The 15,128-nt window shown below is 35.5% G+C and overlaps 1 protein-coding gene across 1 annotated transcript in view; it reads right to left on the bottom strand.

The window, feature by feature from the left end:
- CNTNAP5 (contactin associated protein family member 5) overlaps positions 1-15,128 on the bottom strand; it is an 886,402-nt gene that overhangs the window by 245,473 nt on the left and 625,801 nt on the right. Inside the window, 7 exon segments of the mRNA XM_053712216.1 lie at positions 9,774-9,795; positions 9,798-9,848; positions 9,851-9,877; positions 9,880-9,924; positions 9,926-9,948; positions 10,106-10,214; positions 10,216-10,234. Coding sequence (XP_053568191.1) covers positions 9,774-9,795; positions 9,798-9,848; positions 9,851-9,877; positions 9,880-9,924; positions 9,926-9,948; positions 10,106-10,214; positions 10,216-10,234 — 296 coding nt within the window.

The raw sequence follows: 15,128 nt of genomic DNA, 5'->3' as shown, positions 1-15,128 counted from the left end.
AAATTATCGTCTTTATCATCTTTGAAATGTTAATACTTTTTAATTTTTTTCATAGGAGACGCTGGTTATTTCAGTAGAGAATGGTTATTCACACCCTATAACAATCCTCGAAGAAGATGTGAGGTGAAATTCAACGAGGCACACAGATCCACCCGAGGAATCATCGAGAGAGCATTTGGATTGTTAAAAATGTGCTTTCAATGTCTTGACCACTCAGGTGGTGTCATGCAGTATGCTCCCGAGAAGGTTGCAAAAATTATGACACCTAGATCGTCACGTAGGTAAAGAACTAAACCAATCAGGTCGCAGACTGCTTCTTAACTTTGCTCTTTCGCACCGAACGAAGCTTCAAAGTTATCAATAATCCGATTGTCTTCGACACACAATAGACGCAAAATTTTACGGCTTGATTTTTAGTATATTCATGTAGCGAAGTGCCATCCGCATGGTGCGAATGCCGGCGGGTTATTTCGATACGGTCTGTGCGAAAAAATTGACGCCTTAGTACATGGCGCCCTACGTATTTTACATGAACAGCATCATTTATATATATAAAAATCACTAAAATATGTTATCAAACATTTTATTTTAGATAAAAAGATACCATTTTGAGTATTATGTCCCCCTTAAAGGGACATGAAACCCAAAATGTTACTTTCATGATTCAGATAGAGAACTTTCCAATTTACTTTTATTTATTTTGCTTCCTTCTCTTGTTATCCTTTGCTGAAAGTTTTATCTAGGTGACCTCAGGAGCAGCAAAGAACCTACGTTCTCGCTGTTGATTGGTGGTTGCAGATATATAGCAATTGTCATTGGCTCACCCGTGTGTTCAGTTAGAAACCAGTAGTGTATTGCTGCTCCTTCAACAAATGATACCAAGAGAATTAAATAAATGATATAATAGAAGTAAGTTAGAAAGTTGTTTAAAATTGTATTCTCTATCTGAATCATGAAAGAAAATGTTGGGGTTTCATGTCCCTTTACGGAAAATATGATAAACAACATAATAATAATAATAATAATAATAATAATAATAATAAAAAGTGTCGACTTCATGTCTACCAAATTTAAAATAGGTAATTAGAAATTCTAATCCAGGAAAACACGATTTATTCAATAAAATATATTGGACTGAAAAATAACATATTCATTTTGCTCATTAGTGTTGTGCTAGTTTTATTTCAAACAAGTATAATAAATGAAGTCATATGATAATACTATGTCATGGTAATTTATGATATATTTAATATGTCATTGATGATGTCATGTGTAACAATCACCAATAAAGAACAACATACAGAGACTATGGGCTCTATTTATGAAGCTGCGGATACAGCCTTTGGAGCCCCAGTGGTGACGTGCCCACACCTAGGAACTCTTGAGACCAACGCTGTTTATCCTCTCCACTTTCTTAAAGAGACATTAAACAATTTGAGATAGGTACATACCATTATAAAAAACACACACACACCCACACACACCACACACATATATATATATATATATAATATATATATATATATATATACATACAATCTGCACTATACTTTAATTATTATTTTGTCCCCTTTTCCTGTAATTCCATTTTAAAATTGTGAGCTTTTCAGTTCCTGTTAGAATTGGAAGTGGCAGAACACTGTTATATTCCACACAACATTGGCTGCTCACTCTAGTGACCTATTTATAACTGTCTCTAATTTGCCACAGCAGAGAAGGTAACCTAAGTTACAACATGGCAGGCCCCATTGTTTTATAGACACTAGGGGGTATATTTAACATAGTGCGAGCGGACATGATACGATGTAGCGTATCTTGTCCTCTACATATCAATAAATGCCGACAGCTCAATGCGAGCTCAATCTGATTGGCTGATTGGATCAGCCAATCGGATTGAACTTGAATCTGATTGGCTGATTCAATCAGCCAATCAGATTTTTTTAACTTAATTCCGATTGGCTGATAGAATCTATCAGCCAATCGGATTCGGCGGACGCCATCTTGGATGACGTCATTTAAAGGTACCTCATTCCAAGTTCAGTAGTCGGCCGGGATGGATGCTCCGCGGCGGCGGAGCGAAGAAAGAAGATTGAAGATGCCGCCGGAAGAATGAAGACTTTGCTGCCGCTTGGAGGAAGACGTCGCCGGAGGAAGAATTCTTCTTTGCCGCTTGGAGGAAGACATCGCCGGAGGAAGAATTCTTCTTTGCCGCTTGGAGGAAGACATCGCCCGGATCGGATCAGGAGTTCGGCCCGGTGTGGTAAAGACAAGGTAGGGAGATCTTCAGGGGGGTAGTGTTAGGCTTTATTAAGGGGGGTTTGGGTGGTTTTAGAATAGGGGTATGTGGGTGGTGGGTTGTAATGGGGGGGGGGGTATTGTATTTGTATGCAAAAGAGCTGAATTCTTTGGGGCATGCCCCACAAAAGGCCCTTTTAAGGGCTGGTAAGGTAAAGAGCTTTGAAATTTGTTTAATTTAGAATAGGGCAGGGAATTTTTTTTATTTTGGGGGTTTATTATTTTATTAGGGGGCTTAGAATAGGTGTAATTAGCTTAAAAATCTTGTAATCTTTTTTTAATTTTTGTAATTTAGTGTTTGTTTTTTTTTGTAATTTAGTTTAGTTAATTAATTGTATTTTTAGATAGTTGTTTGTAGTTTATTTAATTTATTGATAGTGTAGGTGTATTTGTAACTTAGGTTATGATTTATTTTACAGGTAATTGGGTAATTATTTTAACTAGGTAGATATAAATAGTTAATAACTATTTAATAGCTATTATACATAGTTAAAATAATTAACAATTTACCTGTAAATAAATATTAACCCCTAACATAGCTACAATGTAATTATTAATTATATTGTGTAGCTATCACAGGCCTAGATTTGGAGTTTGGCGTTAGCCGTGAAAACCAGCGTTAGAGGCTCCTAACGCTGGTTTTGGCCGCCCGCTGGTATTTGGAGTCAGTGATTAAAGGGTCTAACGCTCACTTTTCAGCCGCGACTTTTCCATACCGCAGATCCCCTTACGTCAATTGCGTATCCTATCTTTTCAATGGGATCTTCCTAACGCCGGTATTTAGAGTCGTTTCTGAAGTGAGCATTAGAGCTCTAACGACAAAACTCCAGCCGCAGGAAAATAGCAGTAGTTAAGAGCTTTCTGGGCTAACGCCGGTTCATAAAGCTCTTAACTACTGTACCCTAAAGTACACTAACACCCATAAACTACCTATGTACCCTAAACCGAGCTCCCCCCACATCGCCGCCACTCGATTAAAATTTTTTAACCCCTAATCTGCCGACCGCCACCTACGTTATACTTATGTACCCCTAATCTGCTGCCCCTAACACCGCTGACCCCTATATTACATTTATTAACCCCTAACCTGCCCCCCACAACGTCGCCGCCAGCTACTTAAAATAATTAACCCCTAATCTTCCGACCGCAAAGCGCCGCCACCTACGTTATCCCTATGTACCCCTAATCTGCTGCCCCTAACACCGCCGACCCCTATATTATATTTATTAACCCCTAATCTGCCCCCCTCAACGTCGCCGACACCTGCCTACACTTATTAACCCCTAATCTGCCGAGCGGACCTGAGCGCTACTATAATAAAGTTATTAACCCCTAATCCTCCTCACTAACCCTATCATAAATAGTAGTTAACCCTAATCTGCCCTCCTAACATCGCCGACACCTAACTTCAATTATTACCCCTAATCTGACGAGCGGAGCTCACCGCTACTATAATAAATGGATTAACCCCTAAAGCTAAGTCTAACCCCTAACCACTAACACCCCCTAAGTTAAATATAATTTAAAATCTAACGAAATAAATAACTCTTATTAAATAAATTATTCTATTTAAAGCTAAATACTTACCTGTAAAATAAATCCTAATATACGCTACAATATAAATTTATAATTATATTATAGCTATTTTAGGATTTTATATTTATTTTACAGGCAACTTGGTAATTATTTTAACCAAGTACAATAGCTATTTAATAGTTACCTAGTTAAAATAATAACAAATTTACCTGTAAAATGAAATCCTAAACCGAAGATATAATTAAACCTACACTACCCTATCAATTAAATTAATTAAATAAACTACCTACAATTACCTACAATTAACCTAACACTACACTATCAATAAATTAATTAAACACAATTGCTACAAATAAATACAATTACATAAACTAGCTAAAGTACAAAAAAATAAAAAAGAACTAAGTTACAAAAAAATAAAAAAATATTTACAAACATAAGAAAATTATTACAACAATTTTAAAACTAATTACACCTACTCTAAGCCCCCTAATAAAATAACAAAGCCCCCCAAAATAAAAATTCCCTACCCTATTCTAAATTAAAAAAGGTAAAAGCTCTTTTACCTTACCAGCCCTGAACAGGGCCCTTTGCGGGGCATGCCCCAAGAATTTCAGCTCTTTTGCCTGTAAAAAAAAACATACAATACCCCCCCCCACCAACATTACAACCCACCACCCACATACCCCTAATCTAACCCAAACCCCCCCTTAAATAAACCTAACCACTAAGCCCCTGAAGATCTTCCTACCTTGTCTTCACCATCCAGGTTCACCGATCCGTCCTGAAGAGCCTACTCCGATGTCCTGATCCAAGCCCAAGCGGGGGGCTGAAGAGGTCCATGATCCGGTCAAAGTCTTCATCCAAGCGGAGCAGAAGAGGATCTTCCATCCGATTGAAGTCTTCATCCAAGCAGCATCCATCCGGAGCGAAGGCGGCAGGAATCCTGAAGACCTCCAGCGCGGAACATCCATCCAGCCCGACGACTGAACGACGAATGACTGTTCCTTTAAGGGACGTCATCCAAGATGGCGTCCCTCGAATTCCCGATTGGCTGATATGATTCTATCAGCCAATCGGAATTAAGGTAGGAATTTTCTGATTGGCTGATGGAATCAGCCAATCAGAATCAAGTTCAATCTGATTGGCTGATCCGATCAGCCAATCAGATTGAGCTCGCATTCTATTGGCTGATCGGAACAGGGAGATAGACATTGCGCATCGCGTTAGGTGTTAGGTTTATTTTAGATGGTCGCGGTTGACAGGGAGATAGACAATTGCGCATCGCGTTAGGTGTTAGGTTTATTTTAGCAGCCAGTTTAGGGAGTTAACGGGGCTCCCAATAGTCAGCTGTAAGGGCTTCTTACGGCTGCTTTTTGTGGCGAGGTGAAATGGAGTAAGTTTTTCTTCCATTTTCGCCACGTAAGTCCTTACGCTGCATATTGGATACCCAAACTGCGCGGGTTTGGTATACCTGCCTCCTATGCCCAAAAAACTACGGGCGACGGCAGAAATATACGCGCGTAACTTCTAGGTTACGCCGTATAGTAGGATACCAAACCCGCGCAAATATGGCGTCGCCGCTTTTTGCGGGCGACGATTTTTATCGGATCGACCCCATGGTGTGCAGCATGAGAAGCTCACATTTACTATCAATGCAAAGTGGAAGCCAGTGCAGAAAATGGTTGTGTGGTTTTCATTCCTTAAATGAACAGTCTACTTGAAAATGTTTATTGTTTAAAAAGATAGATTTACCTATTCCCATAACCAACACTTTTATATTAATATACTTTTTACCTCTGTGATTATTGTGTATCTAAGCCCCTGCAGACTGACCCTTATCTCAGTACTTTTTTTTTTACAAACTTGCATTTTAATTAATTAGTGCTGCTTCATAAATAAACTCCATAGGAGTGAGCACAATAGTATCTATATGGCACACATGAACTAGCACTGCCTAGCTGTTTAAAGCTAATACAATGCACTGATTTACTATAAGAGGCAAGTGACAAGAGTGGAAAATTGATGGCACTACTTTTATATTTGATTAGTGAGGGCTAAAGCCCACTAGTAATATTGGACTGGTCTTGAATATAGTGTCAGTGTGGCCCTGTAGGCTGCCTCTTACAGTATTTACTAGTTCAGCTAAGAGAAGCTGAAAAGGATACACTTTAGCACTCAGATTCCTCTAAAAATGTTATTTTGTGGATACGTCAACTTCAATTAAAAATAATGGTTTATTGGTTAAGTTAAAAAATTGGTTATTTTAAGAACACTTTACTAGACATGGACTGGCAAATACATAAAAAATAAATCTTGGTAAAAAAATAATAAACCAGCGGAATTTTAATAGTCGCAATGTTAGTCTGGCTTCAAATATGTATGTGGTCTATATGGGGTAGATAAAGGTAGTATACAGTATGTTGGTGTCTTGGAAAAAAACACAATATAGAATTATCAGATATTCAATGAAACTGCCATAATTCAGCTCATATATTTATATTATTAGCATGTAGCATGGATTGAACTGATATGTAATAGATGGCCAGCAGTTATCTGATGTAGATGCTTGGGTGCAAACTTAGAATGGTATAGATTGCTCTGTAAATAGTAGAGGAGGTCACTGATATAATATAAAAAAGTAGGGGCGGGTTTGTTTCTCTTATAGTAACAGATTCCCCAATACATAGGGTTCCCCTCCTGTTATTATGAGTATAAGAAAGAAGCTGCAAACCATCCCTTATAGTGCTCGCCAGTAATAGGGCATTGTAGTTTGCAATACCTTCAATAAAACTTAGTAAGTCTCATATTAGCACATGGATGTTATTGTTGAGGTTTGTATTGGTTATAGCAACATGGTGGTTACAAATGTAATCATATATTAACTACCAATACACAATCGTCTAAAAGTCCACTACTAAAGTACATTATAATAATGAGTAGACAGTATTCTCTCAATATATGGATACTAATATTCAGTTTTGTATCAATAGTAGCAGCCTGCGGTTACAATGGTAAACGCCCCACTTGTGTTAGACACAATTGTTTGGCCGTTAGACTCCACTACTTAGATCACTATAGATATAATAAGATGGTTTCATACTAATATATAGATACCATAAATATAATTGGCATACTAAATAGCTGACTGCAGTTACCACTGTTTTGTCTTTACATTAATATTATCCAAAGAGCTCTAATTATTAGTCAAACAAACAGTATAGCGGTTTTAAGATCTATATTGGTATCATAACAATTGCCCCACATAGATGATTCAATAGCTTATGTGTACAGCTAAGTAGCAACTCAGACATTGGTTTTATGTCATGTCACTAGTCTAGTTTTTTTAAAATAAAAGGGTCCCATAAGATTTATTATTTTTTACCAGGATTTATTTTGTGTATTTGCCTAGTCCATGTCTAGTAAAGTGTATTTAAAGTAACCCTTTTTTAACTTTAACCAATAAAGCATTTTTTTTAATCCATACAATAAAAAAATTGAGGAATTTGAGTGCTAAAGTGTTTCCTTTTCCAGCTCTCTTAGCTGAACTAGTAAATACTGTAAGAGGCAGCTACAGGGGCTTAGAAACAGGCAGAGATTTAGAGTTTAAGAGTTTTATAAAGTATTTTAATAAAACAATATGGGTTGTGCAAAGATGGGGAAAGGTAGTCAAGTTGTTTATTTATCTTTTAAACAATAAAAAAAATCAAGTCTACTGACCCTTAAACACTTTTCTTGAATAATTAATACATACCTCAACATTTAAAACATTAACCTGGCACATGGTAAAGTTGGGCGGAGCTCCCAGATTGTTATAATCCTGCATAATTGGTTGGATACAGGAGCTCTTATCTTTTTCTCATATGTTATTTATGTGTGCATGTGTGTGTTTGTCAGGCATCTAAGCAACTACCTCAGATCTTGTCAGTGAACTGGAGGCTTCAAGTTAAGCCTCTGTTTGGGCATCTGTGTGTGTTTTCATCTACTTAACTCCAAAGGCTCAATGCACTTATATTTATATGTATATGTGTGTACATATGTATTTACTGTATGTAATATATATATATATATATATATATATATATATATAATATATATAGTCTGTAAATACATTATACAGATATAAATACATATAATACCATATGTACACACACAATATACTTTATGTATATATTTCTATGTTAAAGCAATCTGTCTGCTTTTTTTCTTACACCTGAGACCTCATATCTTTGAGCCCTTTAATTTTTTTGGCAATGTTTTGTTGACTAATTGTTATTAGATTGTGTTATTATGAGTGTAATATATTTTTGGATGTACTTTGTTACACTTTTTGTTACACTTTTGTTTTGTGAAAGAGTTAACCAGAGCCTCCTGAGTATGCGGTATCCTGATGAGCAACTCAAGCAATCACATTTACTTTTAACTTGTAATAAGAGTGAAAAACCTGACACATGCAAACAGTCGCGATAAACCCCGTTTGCTCACGCGTAACTGTTCTACTCATAATTTAGCCCTTAATCTTTAAACTAATGTGTTAACTATTTAGCATGGCAGGTTCAACCTCTATTCAGATGCAACCCAAACAAAATGTGAGTACTGTTAAAAACATTAAGAGGTAATCCCAATGCTTTAGAAAAACTTATCTAACCAATTTCTACAGAACATTATCAATTAAAGTCTAGCATCATTTTGTAGATAATCCATTTTTCTATTAACAGTGAAAGTCATTTTTTTCTATTTTTTCAGAAAATTGTGGATATTCTAACTCTCAAAGCTGGCAGTACACAGAGCAGACATTTCAAGTTAACCCTGCTACATATGGTCCCTAATTGGTTTAGGTGGTTAACTGCAAAACCAAATTAATTTAGCTAACATTGCACTTTTTCAGAAGCAAATCTGTACTGGTTCCTGCAAAAAAAGGCAACTGGTGGGTGTGGTTTGGCTGTAAAAAAAACAATTGCAGCAAACAAGATCTTAATATGTTTTAAAATGTTTAGACTTGACTGATTATTCTATAGCAAAACAACAGAAATTGTCTTGTAATTACAAAATGCTTAGTGCACCCTTAAACCAATTCCATGTCTTCATTCCTATACCCATTTAATCCCACTTAAAAGATTTTTAAAATATGTAAATACTTCTGTGAAAAGAACTAAAGAAAAACAATCCTAAACACTTTAACTGACTTCCTGCTTTATTTTCCAAGTACAAGGTGCCAACCACATTTGTTAGTTATTAGTTTCTAATTGTGTGATCTTGCAGATAATTCAGTTAAGAAGGGGACCTTGAAGAAATAAGTTGTTTAACTCCTTGAATGAAAGAGAGGGCTGCAAGGCATCATTAACCCAATTATTTACAAACCTCTCTGGAATCCAAATGGTTTAAAATGTAAACAGACTCATCTGGAATACAAACATAACTAAGATATTAAAGGAAAACCCCAAAATTTTCTTTCATATTTTGGATATGCTTCATTCTCATGTTAGTCCTTTGCTGAAGGAGCAGCATTGCACTACTGGCAGGTATACATATAGTTAGTCAACCACAAGAGACACGTGTGTGCAGGCACCAATCAGCAGCTAGCTGCCACTCAGTGTAGGATATGTGTGTATTCTTTTTCAAAAAGGGATACCAAGAGAACGATAGCACATTTGAAAATAGAAGTGAATTTAAAAGTGTCTTGAAATAGCATGCTCTATCTGAATCATGCAACTTTAATTTTGAGACTTTCCTATGCTTTAAAGCTCAGTATAAGCTTTAGGTAGTTAGAGGATTTAAGCATTTCTGAGATGGCTTAATGGTTTAACACATTTGGAATGTTTCATTTACCGTGTAGTAAAGTAAATCTGTAATTAAGATATTCATCCAAGTCTGCACATATTATGTTACAGCTAAATGTTTGCAATATCCTATGTTATAATGTGCATTAATGAGACACTTACAGATCAGCTCAATCCTTGTAAAATATCTTTAACCCCGAGGTTTTCCAGGAAGACTCCAGATGAACTAGACGTCTTTGAAAGAAAAAGGAAATATCGGCACTGAGTGTTCAGCAAGAGACGTAGGGAAATAGAGATATGAGGCCATTGTGTTTGAAAGAAGCCGCATTCCAGAAAACTTTCTGTTTAAAAAAAAAATATTCGCCCCAAGTCAGATTTGAAAATATTTTTTTTTTAAATTTTGTATGTGTTATGTTTGACAACCATGCATTTATAAAAAGAAACGCTAAAGATGCTGTATATCTAGGCAGAGAGAAATTCTTGTCAGAACTCACTGTCACCATAGCAACGTAAAGGACCAATTTTCAAGCTGCATCAGAGCCTGATCGGTTTTGTGTCTGTGATAATAATCTGAGAGACAGGCAAGTGGTCTTTAAAAGTTAAGGAAACCTGTGTCATTAGTCCTGAAAAAAAAAAGTAAAAGATCATTTGTTAGGGGTAAAAATCTTTACTATTCATTTAGTGTTAAATACATTAAATTGAGAAAAAGAAAAAGGAAGAGATCATCCATTAGGATACCAGTCAGGTAAAAAAAATAATTCTGGGATCGATTCTAAGTGGAGCGCTATTTATTGCGCTCCTGCAAATGGGCAAGAGGATGGTTACTTGCTACAGCAAGTTTGTGGTAGGAATTAGTACTCTGAAAATTAACCAGAGATCGATTTCTGGTAATTTTCTAAAGTGCCTCCAAATGCCCCAAAACAGAGGGTTTTTTAGTTTTTTATGAAAAAAGGAGCATTTTTTCCATAAAAAACAACTGCACTAGGCAGTTTTAGAGGTTAAAAGTGGCAACTGAGAGGTGTTGGGAAATAACGACACTGGAAAGTGCCTTTGCATTGCAGTCTATGGAAACTGTGTGTTTCCCTGTAACGTATATTTGTAAAGGAGAATATACATATAATTTACATTTGCTGCCTATCGCTGTGTGACTTACCCTCATGGCATGAGAACGAGGCTCCATTGGAGCCTATAGAAGCACGTTCTTAAGGTTGCGTTCGCATTGTACCTCACCTGTTATACCAGTGAACATTTTAGCTAAAGGCATATTTGCCGCTTCACTTATGATCTGGCACTCTGTGTTTTTTATATACAGTTTTTTTTTAATAAAAATGGATATGTATACTTATGCACAGAAAATGTACTTATAAATGTACACCGAGTGTAGCAGAGGTCTAGAGCCAATGTTTTAAAAATACAAAAATTAGCCAGAGATCAGTGCGTTTAAAGGGATAGGAAAATCAAAATAAACTTCCTTGATTTAGATAGAGCACTGCAATTTTAAGACATTATTAAAATAACTTCTTTTTTCAAATGTGCTTTATTCTCTTGGTATTATTGTGTTGAAAAAGCGTATGCATATATCCAACACCATCATAAATGTAAAAGATATACATCGATATATATAAGTAGCTTACATTACTTTTATATTATTTAAGGAACCATACTCCTGTTAAATGCTGCCTGGGTACCATGTTTCCCAACAGGACCTATTATTGAGCGGCCCTGCCAGAGATACATAAGAATGGCCTACGGCTACACCCATAAAAACTCTGCAAAGGACGGCAATGGCAATTATCAATTTTATTTTATTTATTTATTCTTAAGTAAATGCAACTGCACTGTATTTCACTGCCTACCGTACTAGACTTATAAAAGTCTAGGTAATAAGTGGGATGAGCAAAAATATCACTCAAGTAAATTAAAACAACATTTCTTTTGAGCTCATAGTTAAAAGTCATATTTTTTTTTGTGAGCTAACGGTTATGAGTTTTGAACTGGGCCGGGCCGGAGTATGGGGTATTAGAATGGCACAGCTAGATTAAAAAGTAAGTTACAGCGCATCTTTATTAGAAGTGATTAATTCAAGTCCATCTAAAATATTGTTTAGATTCTGAACCTGATGTTAAAACTTTTACCATCACTTTAATACAGTGTAATGCATTTCAATTTTGACTAGAAGGTCCATTACTAATAATATTAATAATTACTATTATTATTTTGTCATATCAACTATTCACATAATTCCTAGCATATGTAAATACTTTGAGATATGAGAAAAACGTTCTAGTTATTGCTATTCTTGTGAATATGAAGTATACATAGGATACTATTAATGTCATAAGATGTGCATAATTTTACTTGGTACTTGAGAATAATAATTTATGATGTAGTTTTTCTGTAGCAAATTTCTTTAAAACCAGCAGCTTTATAATGTTTGTTTTTTTTCTATTCTATTTTTATTGTAGCACTTGCTCAGTTGTTTTATATACAGGAGGCATACCGATGATTGCTTTTAACTATATTGTAACCCCAGGTTATGTTGTTAGGATGTTATACTCATTTTCCGATTTAATCACAAATATTTCTGTAAAGTCACTGTCTGACAGTGTCTGCATTCCTGCCTCTGTGAGATGCTGGGTTTTATCAGAAATGAACAAGAGTGATTTCTTTCTTTTTTTTTTAAACCAAAGAACCAATATTTATAAGAGAAAAAGGAAGAAAAACACACACAAACTCAACATTGCCCTGATGCCTTGCAGTCAAGAGGTTGACTACATATTTCAAAACTCAGCATGCACAGAATTCGAAAGTCTTTTTAAATCAAGAGGGCAAATGGATCAAAACAGAATTACAAAATAAAAATAAGGCATATACAGCAGTTCTGTACAGAAGGTAAATATGATTCTGCTGTTATAGTGAAATCTCTTAAATCCAAATTTAATCTCACATGTTCCCAAATATTCTACCCTTGCCCGGCTAAGGGGTATATTTAATTAAAGCTGAAATCTCTGTAAGATTTTCGTCTACATAATTTTGTATTATAGTCTAGTGAAATGTGGTAGATAAATGATTTTATGAGTTTTTCAAGTGGAATAGGAGATTGCTAGTCTAAATGTATCATTATACATTTGTAATGATCAGTTTCAGATTCTATAAACCCTTGCATGACTATAGTGAACTTAAATTAGACAATGTTAAAAAATAAACAATTTTCGGGGGGTCTTATGCCCTCCCTATAACACATTTATATATACAATGTATATACATACAATTTTAGAGCAAAGCATTGAAATGCTCTTTTTTTTCCAGATTCAGTAAAAAGTGTAATACCCAACATTTTCCAGACAAGGAGTGGAGGACTTGTGGGTAGATTGGCAGGACTTTGCAACACATGACAATGACGCAGTTAGGCGGTATGAGTACTCCACACATGCAAACTGACAAGGCAAGGGCAAATAATAATGGGGTCTATTCCAATCCATTAGAAGGTCATGCAAAATATCTTTCAAATTCAGTACAATCTCCTTTTTAGTTGAAAATCAATGGAATACTAAGTTAGCATATGGTTTTCATTTGCTTTGTACTGTGTTACCTAGTGTTATAACATGTAACCCTTTCCTCAAATATTCATACATCTATAGTTGCTATTTTAAAGTCAAAACATTAATGTGTTAATAAGTATATGGCATTGCCTCCACAATTACTCATAATTATATTTTTATCAATTAAAAATGCCTATAGCTTTTCTTCTTATAAATAGCTTGCATTAAGAACATTCGGTATCTGTACACTTTGGGCCTCCATTCAGAGCTTTTTGTAAGGACCACTCATGTGAGGCTGCAATTGCAAGTAAGAAGCAGTCAGCAGCCCATAAGAATTAGCAAGATTCAAGTCGACTCAATCAACTGATCCAACCAAAGTAATTGACAAGACCCTCTCTCCACATAATTAGTTGTACAAAAGCAGGTAGATGATCAGATAGATAGATAGATAGATAGATAGATAGATAGATAGATAGACAGACAGACATACAGATAGATAGACAGACAGACAGATAGATAGATGCTATGCATTTAGAGTGGTTGAAAGAAAGAAACACATGAAAAAAACAAAAAGATAGATCAATGAAAGAAAAAGTTAATATGGTTGGAAGAAAAGGGAAGTGGTGTAGAAGAGGTTGGGGTACAAACAAGTTATAATTAGTATTAATAATTATAGCTCCATGTATATAGCAGTGCAAGCTGCTCCGGACCCCTTGCGGGAGGTTCGCACATGCAAGCCTGCTTCCTGTATGCAGCGAAGGCATGCAAGACAACTTCTGAAGTTGAGAAGCTTGCCTGCATGCCATTCATACATGGGGCCCATAGTGTTTCTCAAGTTTATTGCAGGCCTACAGTATATACATTTAGTTCATTTTAAAATCTATATTTAATCAGATCTGTAAATTAAAATTCCACCTAAAAAAATAAAAAAATAAACTTGTTTAATCTATGCAGCTCACAGCTACCAAGTTGTTTTAAGTCTGGCACAATTATACAGCAGGCTCATAAGCAGCTAATTGTGGTGATCCACAAGGGAGCTGCATAGTAATCGTTTAATAAGATAGGACTCAATATTATGAGCAGTTGGAAGGTCACTTCCACTCTCTATGCTATTATTTATGATGATCCAACTGACATTCCTCCCCTCTTTATAGCATTTGGAAATAAAATCTTTAGGTCAGTGCATTTCTGTAACAACCATTAATTATATAGTCTATTTATGAATCCACCTACCTTGGTGTAAGTTATATGAACTGGTTATTGCAAGCATAACCTAATTTGCTGTGTTATGTGCATAAAAACTTATTTTTATAGCATAAAGGATCTTAAAGGACAGTTCACTCAAAATTGTCTCCATGTAAATTGTTCCCAATGATCCATATTACCTGCTGTTGTGTATTAAATTGTTTACAAGTAGCTCCTTTACCCTATTTTGGACTTTGAAATACCTGATTTAGCATGTGGTTTCCCAACCTATACTGAAAGTTTTGATACTGGAGTCTCAGCTATTAAATAGCCTAAGTAAACACAGCCAACAGAAGAATTAAGTTAAGTAATAAAAATATAATTTTCCATTGTTCTCTCTATGTATTGAGCTTTAGTTTTCCAGACAAATATAAGATAAGAAAGCAAGTGTGTGTACACAAAATGATAACATAATGAGATATATTACCTGAAGCCCATTGTAATAGGCTGTGGTTTAAAAGCACAAAACCAGCTACTTCATACATCACAATATTAAACCTGAAAATGCAATTTCTCATACATTTTATACTCTGCAGCTGCAGTCATTGAAATTACCATTATATAAAAAACAATTTTACAGTGTGCTGTCCCTTTAAATCCAGTTATTAAGAGAAATCCAGTACAATGTTCTGTTGACCATTCTTTTCACTAAGAATCAATGTTTTGCACTTTAAAGTGATATTTGTGTATATTTGTGGACTGCATTTCTTTGTCCAGCAGCAGCTGCAAA

The sequence above is a fragment of the Bombina bombina genome, chromosome 1, assembly GCF_027579735.1.
Source record: "Bombina bombina isolate aBomBom1 chromosome 1, aBomBom1.pri, whole genome shotgun sequence".
Lineage (NCBI taxonomy): Eukaryota > Metazoa > Chordata > Amphibia > Anura > Bombinatoridae > Bombina > Bombina bombina.
The sequence above is the reverse complement of the archived record's forward strand: the minus strand, read 5'-3'. Positions and strand labels throughout refer to the sequence as shown.